Source organism: Cyprinodon tularosa, unplaced genomic scaffold (assembly GCF_016077235.1).
Source record: "Cyprinodon tularosa strain WSP-4 unplaced genomic scaffold, ASM1607723v1 ctg231, whole genome shotgun sequence".
Lineage (NCBI taxonomy): Eukaryota > Metazoa > Chordata > Actinopteri > Cyprinodontiformes > Cyprinodontidae > Cyprinodon > Cyprinodon tularosa.
Window position 1 is genome coordinate 363848 of NW_024038867.1, and position 11834 is coordinate 375681.

The window sequence follows — 11834 nt, forward strand, 5'->3', positions numbered from 1 at the left end:
AGAATAAAGTCAAATTGAAGTTATAAAATTATAAGAAAAGTAGTGTTGCACCGATACCAGTATCAGGTGGGGCCCCGATACTACACCAAAAATTATGGTATTGGCGAGTACTAACAAATAGGGCACCGATACCATTTTGAGAGTGACAAAGCCATGATGGCAATTTTATATCCAAGTAGTATGCAGTTCTTCATATATACACATCAATTTACAACGGATGGTATCGGCCGATACTGCACAGCCAGGTTGGGGGGCCAAAAAAATGGCATCAGCACAACACTGATAAAAAGTCCCATCATTACAAGAATAAAGTCCTAAAGTGGACTCGGGTTGCTGTCTGTTGTGCTGGTCGGAGCTTGAAGCTTTCTTTCTGAAATGGGTTGTGGTATGATTCTCCTATTACTTTATTCTCATATAAAAAATAAAAAAAAATCTCTAGCCTGAACCTAATACTCCGTAGATTGAGAAGTCATGAAGTTATTTGTAAAGACAAGGAAACCTTCACCCCTCTTGACAAAAATCCTACATCAGGGAACCATATTTTATATATTTTTTTTTAGCTCTAATGACCTTTATTTGAAAGTGAGCCAAATATATGTCTAATCGGGTAAGTGTCATACCTGAGTTGGCTGACAACCTTTAGCTTAGTTAATTTTGGTGTTTAATTGGATCTCAGACTGCAATAAAGTGGCCCCCTGGGTCACATGACTCATTCACAATAGGCCAGTAGATCCATATATTGACCTAAGAAAAACTTTTACTATATCTCAAATTGAGCTAATAATTGGGTCAAAAGTTACTGTAGCTTTAACTTAAAAAACAAACAAAACAAAAAAGATGGAAATAAACTTAAAGGTGATGTGATGTCAGTTTTAACATCTCCTGGTGGTTATTTATTCTCTGATGAGCTCTGATAGGTTGATGTAAATGTATCCTGATAAATATGTAAAGAAGGGTCCTGCCCTCACAGAGAAAGTCTGCAGATATCACTCTTGTTGATTCAGGTTATCTCCTGGATTGATTCTCCATTTTGACTTCCAGAAAACATAAACCAGGATGATCAGAACTTGTGCTGCTAAAAGAAGAAAAGAAAGAGGGTTAGCAATATTTAACATTTTAAAATAAAACGATACCAGGGACTGTAGAATGTGTTTTGTTTTTTTTAACCTGGTGTCCTCGAGCAGCAGCACCACAGACATGGTCCCGTCTGGTAGGGAGCGGAAAACTTTACTCAGCCGGCGGTCCAGCTTCTTCAGGAGACTTGACTCCTGGTCCTACATGGGAGATAAATTGGAGCCTTGAAGATGTGCTGAACACGCTACATAACTGCACCAATACAAAGAAATACACCTGGCAGTGATTAACTATGTAGGTGCCCCAGATTGGATTCAATCCTCCTGAGTCTGAGCTACCACAGCTGGAATCCTGATGGGTCTACAAAAAAAGCTGGACTGATTAAAGAGTGTTGTTTGACTAAGGTTTAACATGAAACTACTACATTTATGAGAAAAAAAGTGCATAAAGGTTTGAAATTGGGAGAACCAGTAACAAGGAAACATTCCTAAGCTGTCATTCTCAGATTAAACTTCTGTGTGTGTGTGTGTGTCTACTTTTAAGGCTAGGCTTAAAACCTTCCTTTTGATAAAGCTTTATAGTTAGAGTGGCTCAGGTTATCCTGAGCTATCTCTATAGTTATGCTGCTATAGGCTTAGATTGCTGGAGGACATAGGGGCACGTTTTCATCAATCTGCTTCATTCTATCTCTATTGTCCCACTCTGTAGAATTTGTTAGTTCAATCTCTAATGTTATGGTCTCTTTGCTTTTACTCATAGTAGCTTCATGTGGTCTGTTCCTGTTTGGATGTGACACCATCCTGGAGAGAAATATCCTTTGTTTATAGATGTTGGAGCTTGTCTGTTTTTCAGTGTAGTCCTATTTCTCTGATTGTGACTAACTGGATGCGCCTGTGGAGCTGGTTAACTGTTGCTTTTGTATCTCTGCTTCTTTCTGTATGTCTGTTTCTGTCTCCTTGAACCCCAGTCAGCCTCGGCAGATGGCCACTCACACTGAGTCTGGTTCTTCTGGAGGTTTCTTCCTGTTAAAAGGGAGTTTTTCCTCTCCACTGTCACTACAAGCATGCTTATTGTGAGGGATTGCATTTGAGTCAATGAGTCGATGCAATCAACTGTTTTTCCTTAGATAGAAAACTTTGAATCAATTTGACTGTATGATCTGGTGAACTGTAAAGAGCCTTGAGATGACATGTGCTGTGAATTGGTGCTATTGAAATAAACTGAATGTTCACTCCGACACAATCCGGTCTGTACCTGAAAACCACCATCAAAAAAGTCCTCCACTGTCTCCTCTTCTTCCTGCTCTGGTTTACTCTCGGTCATCAGGCCAATCCATGACAGCAGGTGGGGTGGAGTTATGGACGGCCATACTAGATAACTGTCCTCCAGCAGACGCCCAGAGGAGGCGAGCGCAGCGTGTTTCCCCTCAGCATCTTGAAACTCTGTCAATCAGGTGGGGTCAGGTTGTTAACTTTCTCCTGATCTCCATATGTTCACACTCAGAAACACAGAGTTTACTCACCTATGTATGCATGAATTGCACGTTTTGCAGGTTTACCAGGCAGACTGATGCTCCTTATTGAACCAAACATACTGAATGTCTCTCTGACACTCTCCTCACTCAGTTCAGGTTTGGCTGAGTGAGTATGTTTACCGTTTATTTGAGCGGTTTGTGGCAAGCCGTTCATCGGTCTACCAGGCGGTAAAGCTGAAGAATTAGCATCTGACAGACATCTGTTAAGCTTTGCAGAAATGTTGAGCCCCTGAGCCACATCATGTCTCAGTTTAACAACATAAAGACGATTGGTGTTAAGTTTCTCACTCATTAAAGTCTCAAGATTCAAATCTAAGTCCAGCATTGATTTGTTTACAGGCCTCTGCACCTGAAAAAAAAAGGCAAGAAATGTATCTATTTGTGAATGAATACAGAAGCTTTTGGATGGCTGCAGTCGTAAGAGAAGTTAATTTAGAATAAGCTTTACTGGCAGAGAATAAACAGACATTACCGGTAGGTTTAAATCTAGAAACTTCAGAGGAAGAGGAAGAAGGAGGTCCCACCTTGATCGTCTGACCTAGCACACTGAGTCCATTCAGCACTTTTAAAGCTAGCACCGCTCCTTCCAGCATCCAAAACTCCACCTTTGCATGGTTCTGGAGAATAAAAATGGTAAAAACAAGAAGGTGAGGTGATCCTTAACAGTTTCAGAGACGGTGGAAGATTTTATGATGCAACAAGAACCACATTGCTGCAGGAGAATAACATGATACTAAAATATTAACCTTTAAATTTCTTTATTTGAGAAAATCTTGATTTTACCAGAAAAATCGCTCTGCCCCTGATGTTCCCTACCATACCTGCCAATCAAACGTTTGGTTTCTGCTCCAGTATTTCACAAGGTTGGAGGAAACAGACAGATAATTCTCCTGTCAAGTCACGCTTTAGTCTCTTCTGCTCAGAGCGATTGAGTTTGCAGTGAAGGAAGGAAGATTTTCTTTTTATCTTTCTTCCTGTTACTTTAAATGCACTTTTTCTCATTAAATCTTTTGTATTTCTTATCAGGTTATGTGGGCATGTTTTTCCTTTTTCCTATTTTGGGGATTGTGTTTATTTGTAGAAGTTTCTATTTCTTTCTATTATATATATATATATAAATCCTTTTTGTCATTTAAATATTGTTTGTATATTAATGTTGGCTATATCCTGTTTAAATGTGACTTGTTTTATATGTGAGATGTAATAAATATTATAAATTCTTCCTTGTTTTGCCTTATTGCTGCTAATATGCCTCAATTTCCCCATTGTGGTGCGTTAAAGGATTCTAATTATTCCTTGTTTGTAAAAGATTTATAAATCTAAGTCTAGAAATTACTTAAAGGTATAGTGGAGGGTGTTCTTTTTCTGTGTGGATCATCAAAATAAGTGCTCCTCCTAATTGTCAATCATTCTGGTGATATGTTTACGTAAGGCCGTCCTACATGCTCCTCCCCATTTTAACTTATCAGTGGTGAGACTGGCATAGTGGAAAATTTGCAAATCTTATTTTGGAAAGTAAGCTTGTAAGAGTGATGCAAACAGCAACTTTTAAACCGAGCATGCACGAGGAGAAATGGGCTCCTGCTTGCTCTCACACACATTTAATATAAAAATTCTCAAAAATCCTCCACTATACCTTTAACATTACATTTTTATATTTGTGATTGTAGCAGAGAAAATACGCCTTCACAACCAAACATAGATAATGTCTGACGGTTTTCACCCAGTGAGATTAAAGGACATTTGTTTACTTCCTGTTAGCTGGTGGACTAATATGGATCCTCATCTTTTATTTTAACATCACAGCTTTTAACTGTTGCTATGGGGAGTTTAGGTAAGAAGCTATTTTCTTGCAGCCAGTTCCTGAATGGAGAAAAATATACATGTGCATTAACTTTGATATTCTCTTATCTGTCCCATTTTGAGGAGTAACCAAGATATTTAGGTCAGAAATGATGGAACTAGGAAAAAAGATAAATGATATGTGTTTCCATTTTATGGAAATGTTTGAGTCTTGTTTGAGATTTCAATAATTTTGTTGCATACTATTTTATTTAAAACAATTATTCCTCAAAGCATTTTTGTCTGCTCTGCTACATGAAAAAAGCTGGATTTTTCTTTTTTTGTGTGACACAATTTTAGCAGTAAAGGGTTTGTTTATTTTATTCATCTTTAGCAGCAGGGTCATTTAATTTAAATGTTACATGATGAAAATGAAACCAACCCTGACACTTGTGCTCAACATTTGGACTCTCCGAACCGGCCCGCAGCAAGAAAACATCCGCTTGACATCTCTTTTGGAGAAACCTGCAGGGAACGGCCCAGCAAACACTGCACACATCTCTCCAAGGTTTGCACACATCTGCAGGTTAAAACATGTCAAATGTTACACATTTCCCACCTTTTTCCCCAACAATAACATCCATATAACACTTTAAAAACTCACATTGTTATACAGCTGCGGCTGATTAGCTGAGCGTCTTTTCAGATAATTGTAAAAGGAGGACAACTGAACGACGGAGAGGAAAGGGTGCTTGGTCTGCTTTCTGAAAGATGACACTATCTGCAAAAGGAAGAAATAAAGAAAATAGATCAAAATAGAATACAGAGTGACTGATAAAATGATGGTCTGCAGCAATGTGAAGCTGCAGACCTTCATTTTATCAGTTCAAGTTGCCCAGAAAACAAGGACATGTCTAATTAAAAGACAGCGGCTATACACAATAAAGGAGATGATGGTGGTTCTTCTGACATTAAAATTCAGGCAACTTTTCGAATTCTCACCTCTTTGTCAGAGCTGTACCAGCACTGATGAGACAGATCCAGAGCGACGTCAGCTCGCTTTCCGAAATATGCTGGGGAGCGGCCGGTTGTCTGCAAAATGTCTGCAAACCTGTGAGAAGAGTTCGAGAAAGCTGAAGAAAAAAAACTGAGGTGAAGAAAGCTACAGAGATGAGCCAAATGTTTTTCATTTGTCCTTTTTTATTGATACAGAAAGAGGAACAGCTCTGAAATGGTTCTTCCTCTGGCGTCAGCATACAGAGATTGGTTTCTACCAGCTGTTAATCAGATGGTCGGTCTAGAGCTACTAAATGTAGGATATTTGTGTTAAAACTAAACCTGTTTGGTTCATAGTAACTTGGTATGCCCAGCTGCAGGATTTTAATGCAAAATTACATGAAATCAATATCACCTCATCAAAACTTTAATACAACATCAATTGATATTTTCCCACATTTTTGAGAATCTTAAAGGTTTTCTTGTTTTTCTGCTCATTTTCTGTTGAGAAATCCAGCTGGCAGAGAGGGTAGGCTGCTATCTGCCATTTTTTAAGCATTTCCTAACAAACTTTAACAAAGACCATTGGTAGCTGGAGCTTAGTGAGAGAATGAGAGGATGATACAGGGTGTGTCCTGACCAGCTGCTGCTCTGTCTGGTAAGGAGCCTTCAAAGCCCACGTTATTTATGAAGCACATTAAAAACAGACAGCCCTGACCAAAGTGCAGAAAAACAAGAATGATTCAAATACATCAGCAAATTAATTTTAAACAAATAGTAGAAATAGAATTGAAGTAAAAGAGTTTGTACTGTCTTCTCTGTTTGCTACAGACAGATGCAGTGGGTTCATTAACTTTGTTTCTGTTTTTAAACATTTGATTCCGTTAAAAAACCTAATATGTCTCAATGTTATCTGATGTTAGACTCAATTGTGCACATAAATGTAGCACAAAAGTTGGGACATTAGTATTTTTTTTTTTTTTATAGCAACAATGCCTCTTGAGAGCAAGTCTTATATTGTTGTTGGTTTCCTTTTAAATTGTGCTACAATTGCAAGGAAAATGCATTTCAGGGTAAAGCAGCAGTTCTACAATGATAAACACCTTTTTGCGGCGGCAGTGTGCTGGTGTTCCTCACTGGGAACCCCCGACCCGTCAATGCAGGGGGATGTGGAGACGTAATTCAGTGTTGGACTGAATTAAATCCTCCAAGATGGCAGAATTGAATATGTGACTACCTCTAGTATATATATATATACCGTATATATATATATATATATATATATATATATATATATATATATATATATATATATATATATATATATATATATATATATATATATATATATATATATATATATACTAGAGGTAGTCACATATTAAATACACATATACTGTCGAAGAGCAAACTGCCATCCCACAGCACTGACAGTTGTGACCGTTCACAGCTCTGAGGACCCTTTTGGTTAAATAAATGTTAAAAGACCCAGAATTCTTAATTTTTTTAACTTAATACCACCAATGTAATAACAAAAAGCAAAACAAGAAACATGAGAAAACAGCAGATAAGGCTGTTTGGCAAAGACCTACAAACTAAACTCTGCTGCCTGACCCCTGAACACAGATACAGATCAACAGATTTCAGGCCTTTTATTGTGTTCTCAGCCTTTGTGAGAGAAACGACGGCAGTAAAGTTTACCTGTAGCTTGGTGTTGGTGCAGGTGTGCTTTTAGGAGACTCCTCCTTTAGTTTGTATCCCCACAGCTCCTCCAGATGAAGCTCCACCACCTGGAGGTGAGCAGAAAGGGAATAACGTGTTTAACGTGTGTAAGAGTGCGGGTCTCTGCACTTTCATCAGGGGACCCGTTACCTGACGGGGTCCTGCTTTGATGAAGTACTGGGCTAGCTCCAGTGCTGCCACAGCGTCCTCAGTGGGATTATGACCGCTCCTTTCCTCGCTTTGGATCTGCCTCCTGTGATGTGAGTGAAAGAATAAATAAATCCCGACTCTGTGCGGCAGAAACTCAGAGGCGGTAAACAGGAACTCACTTCAGCACCGCCTCGGCCAGAACCTTTAGCTTAAACTTCTGTCCAAATTCTCTCCTGTACAGCAGAGAGGTATCAATCACATGTTGATGGATGAGCTGATGTTGGGGAAAAAAGATAAAATGGTTTTAAAGCCACAATTTTTATGAATGTTTTGTGTCAATCATAAAATAAATCCTCCAAAAATGTCTATATAAAGCAATAAAATATAATTACGGTGAATCTTTGACAAGCAAAATATCTGCCTCCTATTATAGTGACTGCATTGCTCTATTTGGGCTCATTTATTTAACACATCAGTCCACATGGGGGGTTGAGAGGAAAGAAACATAGTCTTAAAAAATAAATAAGGTTGTAGACTTTGATGATTAAGATAAAAAAAATAAATTAGTTTTAAAGCACCATATTGCTCCTTTTTTTTCATTTAAATTCTGTAGTGAAAGGACGAACAAGAAGCCTAAAATCTCAGTGACTTACTTTCAGTGCGACGAGATCATTGTTGAGGGAATGGCCCACCACTACTGCATTGTCCGGTAACAGCGTCCTGATCTTAGCCTGAACGTCCCGTAAGGTGGTCGTTACCGGCCTCAACATGGCTGCTGTGATACCTGAGAACCTGAGAGGGTAAACAAAATCTAATTCCACCTGCAATATAAACAGTTCAGAGTGTTTATGGATAGATGTGTGCGTCTTACTGTGTAAGGTAGTTGAGAACACGGTTTTGAGGTTTCACCAGATCATCCAGCACACAATTACCATCACTGTCCACCAGGGAAACGCGAGCCAGCTCATATCCTTTCTCTGTCAGACACTGAAACATGAACATGATGGATGGATGGATGGATGGATGGATGGATGGATGGATGGATGGATGGATGGATGGATGGATGGATGGATGGATGGATGGATGGACTCACCATTTCACAGTCCAGTCCATACAGCGGGCTCTGGTCTGTTACACACACATCGCTGCCTGTGCACAAAAAGTCCTCGAAACCTGGAAATCCTGAATTAAATTAAGGAGGAGAAAAGATCAAAAGTAAGAAAGCAAACATTAAAATCACATCTTCTTACTGGGCCGGATAAACAGACAGGTACCTAATAACATTACTAGTAGCATATGAATAAAAGACAAAACAATAAAAAACAAAACAATAAAAAAAAACAACAAAGATCGAGCAATACCTTGAGTAAAATACACTTTGTTAAACTATAGCCATGGAAAAAAAAACATAAACAATGAGAGACAAGTCGAGGAGTTATGCCTCTTTCTAAAAGATTCAGTTGGAGACTTCCCTTCTATTTTTTAGATGGCAAAATGTATTTTAATTTTATTATAAAATAAATTCAAATAAAAGTATACAAATTGTAGGATTAAAATATGTTTTTTGTCATCAACACGAACAACTAATTTAGTTCTAATTACTGAATTTAGTTCTAATTTACATCTTTTATGAAAATTGTGTGCAGTTTCCTTCAAATCTATTGACTGTATTATATTTACTTTTATTATTTGTGGTGTTAATTCATTTTAACCTTTATTGTATAACCTTTGTTTGTTTAAATAAGACAAATTACGTTTTGCCCAGAGACAACTGATGAAAAATACCCTTACAGCTGATTCTAGCTCATCTATAGATTATCAATGAATGTGCATTGTCCCTATAAAATAAATAAATCTAATGTGATGCATTTTTACCTTTGACTGGATAGCGGTTCTTTATCAACTGCTGTTGGCTCAGAACATATGCAGTCAGTCCTCTCCTCTTTGTGCCAAATGTAGTGATAACTGGATGGTGCCTCACAGCTGGGCAGAAACACACATGAAGTTCATTAAGGGAAGAATTTGCTGAGTTAAACACTGAAAACACTGAAGGAAAAAATATTTCTGGATAAATTCCACAAACACTTCAACATTGAAGGTTCACCTCTGACCTGTATGAAGTGTCTCCTCTGGTTTAGAAACAGATGAAAAGTCCATGTTTGGAACTTCGCAGCGGAAGATCTCTGAAGCTACATTGTTAGATGATGGTGTGAAGGTAACCCTCTGTTTTAAACAAATATAAAACAATTGAAACTGATTTTAGTGTATCATTATATTAATCCCAGCAGTCCATTTCCTCTCCCTACTGTTTCTCACAGTTGTGTAGCTTGTCCTAAGGTGCTCCATTAAGAGGTAGTGCTTGTAGAAAAGACTCTGCGTCACTCCCTCCACAACGACAACATTTATACCGCTGACATTCCTTTGATGGTGGACACGACACCAGCTGATGTGAAGGAGGGCAGAAAAACACAATGTAAGTATGCATGAGTCGAGCACAGACCCTTTTATATTTAGCTGACAAACGGTACCTAGGCTGTTTGATGCCTGCTGCTTTCCCCAGGGCAGCAAAATGAAGCAGCTCCATTAGCTCAGCCAGTGTGATTGGCTGCTGCAAACGATCGAGGCAGACCGAGAGCCTCGCTGAATGACGAGGCCTTTCCTGGAGAACTACTCCCTCCTCAGTCTTAAATCTTTTGATGCCCTCATCTGCAGCTGGAGCCTCATTTTTTCTTTTCTTTTCGCCACATGTAACTGATGGAGACGGGGAAGCCTTCATGGTTAGGATGATATTTCTAAAGAGAAGGAGAGATATTAAAAACATGGTTAAAACGTTCTTGGTTTGGGTTTACTGGAGATGTGAACAGTTTCATGACTTTCAACACCAGTCATGGAGAAACAAGAGCACATTTGCTGTTCATATTAGCTCCAGATTCTTCAATTCAATTCAATTCAATTCTGTTTATTTCTATAGCGCCAATTCACAACACACGTCATCTCAAGGCACTTTACAGTTCACCAGATCATACAGTTAAATTGATTCATAGTTTTCTATTTAAGGAAAAGCAGTTTATTGCATTGACTCATTGACTCGGATGCAATCCTTAACAAAGCATGCTTATAGTGACAGTGGAGAGGAAAACCTCCCTTTTAACAGGAAGAAACCTCCAGCACAACCAGGCTCAGTGTTAGCGGCCGTCTGCCAGGGCCGACTGGGTAAATGAATGCAATTGATGAATTGATCAATGTTATAAAAGCTCTATAAAAGCTGTTTTGTTTTGCTGTTTGTTATTCTGGAGCATAAAAGTTAGTAGGTTGGAAATGCTCAAAAGAAAAATAAAGAAAAACATGTTATTCGCCTGTTCCTCAGGTTAGGGCAAAGTAGAAAATTCAGCATAAAAATCTAATTCTTCTAAGATTTGCTTTGCTGCTACAGGACTTTGTCACTTTGCAGTCACTGCGGTGAAAGGACATATTCTGTATACCAACATATTTTAAAGTAAAATAAGTGGCCATCTGCCCAACAGATCAATCTTGGCCCAAAACAGGTTATCCACAGGAGAAATATACACTGCAGAGCAGTAAATCTGTACACAAATAGTTGAAATAGAAAGCATCGGGCTCCCTCAAAGGTCAGAACTACATCAGATTGAAATGCAGCATGGGACTTTGTTGAAGAGCAGAAGAAAATAAATACTGATGTATTGAAGCACATTTTTTAACAGAAACCAGCTTTATTGGCCAAAATTTAGAGCAGAAATAAGGGATCTGGCTTTGGTTTGCAGCACCCACAGCCCACATAAGTTAAGTGAAATATATATATATATATATATATATATATATATATATATATATATATATATATATATATATATATATATATATATATATATATATATATATATATATACACATATATTTATATATAAAATAGAGAAATAAAATAAAGAACTGAAGGGAAACACACATGTAAGAAAGAGTGGTCAAGGTTTTAAAAATGAATTATTTTAGAACACAACTTCTTTTTTTAAACTGATAGTGTATAAAGTGGTTCTACAAGTATTGAATCATAGTGTTTCCTTTGCACATGCATTCCAAACACTGATGATCTAAAATAGTTAGAATCTAAGCTTGTTCCACTATTATTTGTTTTCAGGATTTTATTGTTTGTTTGATATTAATAATGACAAATTTAGAATTAATAATGCAGCCAAAAAAGAATAGAAATTTAATTTACACTGTTCAAAAATAGCAGAAATCGTAGGACTTTTACGTACCATATCAATATTTACAGAAATGTATGTGCTTAAATATTACATTTAGCAGCCTATTCGTTTAACAGGCTCCGTACTCTGTTTTTAGCCCAGTTTAAAACCAGTTTAAACGGACATACATAATTTTCCGAGTTTTGAGACACTGGTGTGTACATTACCAGATGTTGAAGGTTTAGATGAATCCATTAGAATAGAAACACTTCCAAAAGCACGTTGTGAGATGTTGTTTACGGCCGGCAAGGAAAAAAGGGGACAACTTCTGGTTTATGCCTTTCAGAATAAAATGTCATTCCATTTTAAATTTA

General features: G+C 37.7%; 1 protein-coding gene across 3 annotated transcripts; it reads right to left on the reverse strand.

Moving 5' to 3' along the window:
• Window positions 1–549: 549 nt before the first annotated feature.
• On the reverse strand, window positions 550–11778 carry LOC119784675 (RNA exonuclease 5-like). Of its 3 annotated transcripts, none has more exons than XM_038286858.1 (19): window positions 11688–11778; window positions 9787–10050; window positions 9575–9701; window positions 9370–9481; window positions 9134–9241; window positions 8352–8440; window positions 8130–8245; window positions 7912–8050; window positions 7438–7532; window positions 7259–7361; window positions 7088–7176; window positions 5393–5501; window positions 5055–5171; window positions 4833–4970; window positions 3133–3225; window positions 2597–2957; window positions 2329–2516; window positions 1168–1274; window positions 550–1075 (listed from the first exon to the last, which is right to left on the reverse strand). In XM_038286858.1, the coding sequence occupies exons 2-19, from the start codon at window positions 10032–10034 to the stop codon at window positions 1006–1008; spliced, it is 2409 nt and encodes an 802-aa protein (XP_038142786.1). In that variant the 5' UTR covers window positions 10035–10050; window positions 11688–11778; the 3' UTR covers window positions 550–1005. The 3 variants fall into 3 exon arrangements, with proteins under 3 accessions (XP_038142786.1, XP_038142787.1, XP_038142785.1); XM_038286859.1 differs by having other exon boundaries at window positions 550–1072; window positions 9787–10009; window positions 11688–11761; XM_038286857.1 differs by having other exon boundaries at window positions 9787–10009; window positions 11688–11761.
• Window positions 11779–11834: the final 56 nt, after the last annotated feature.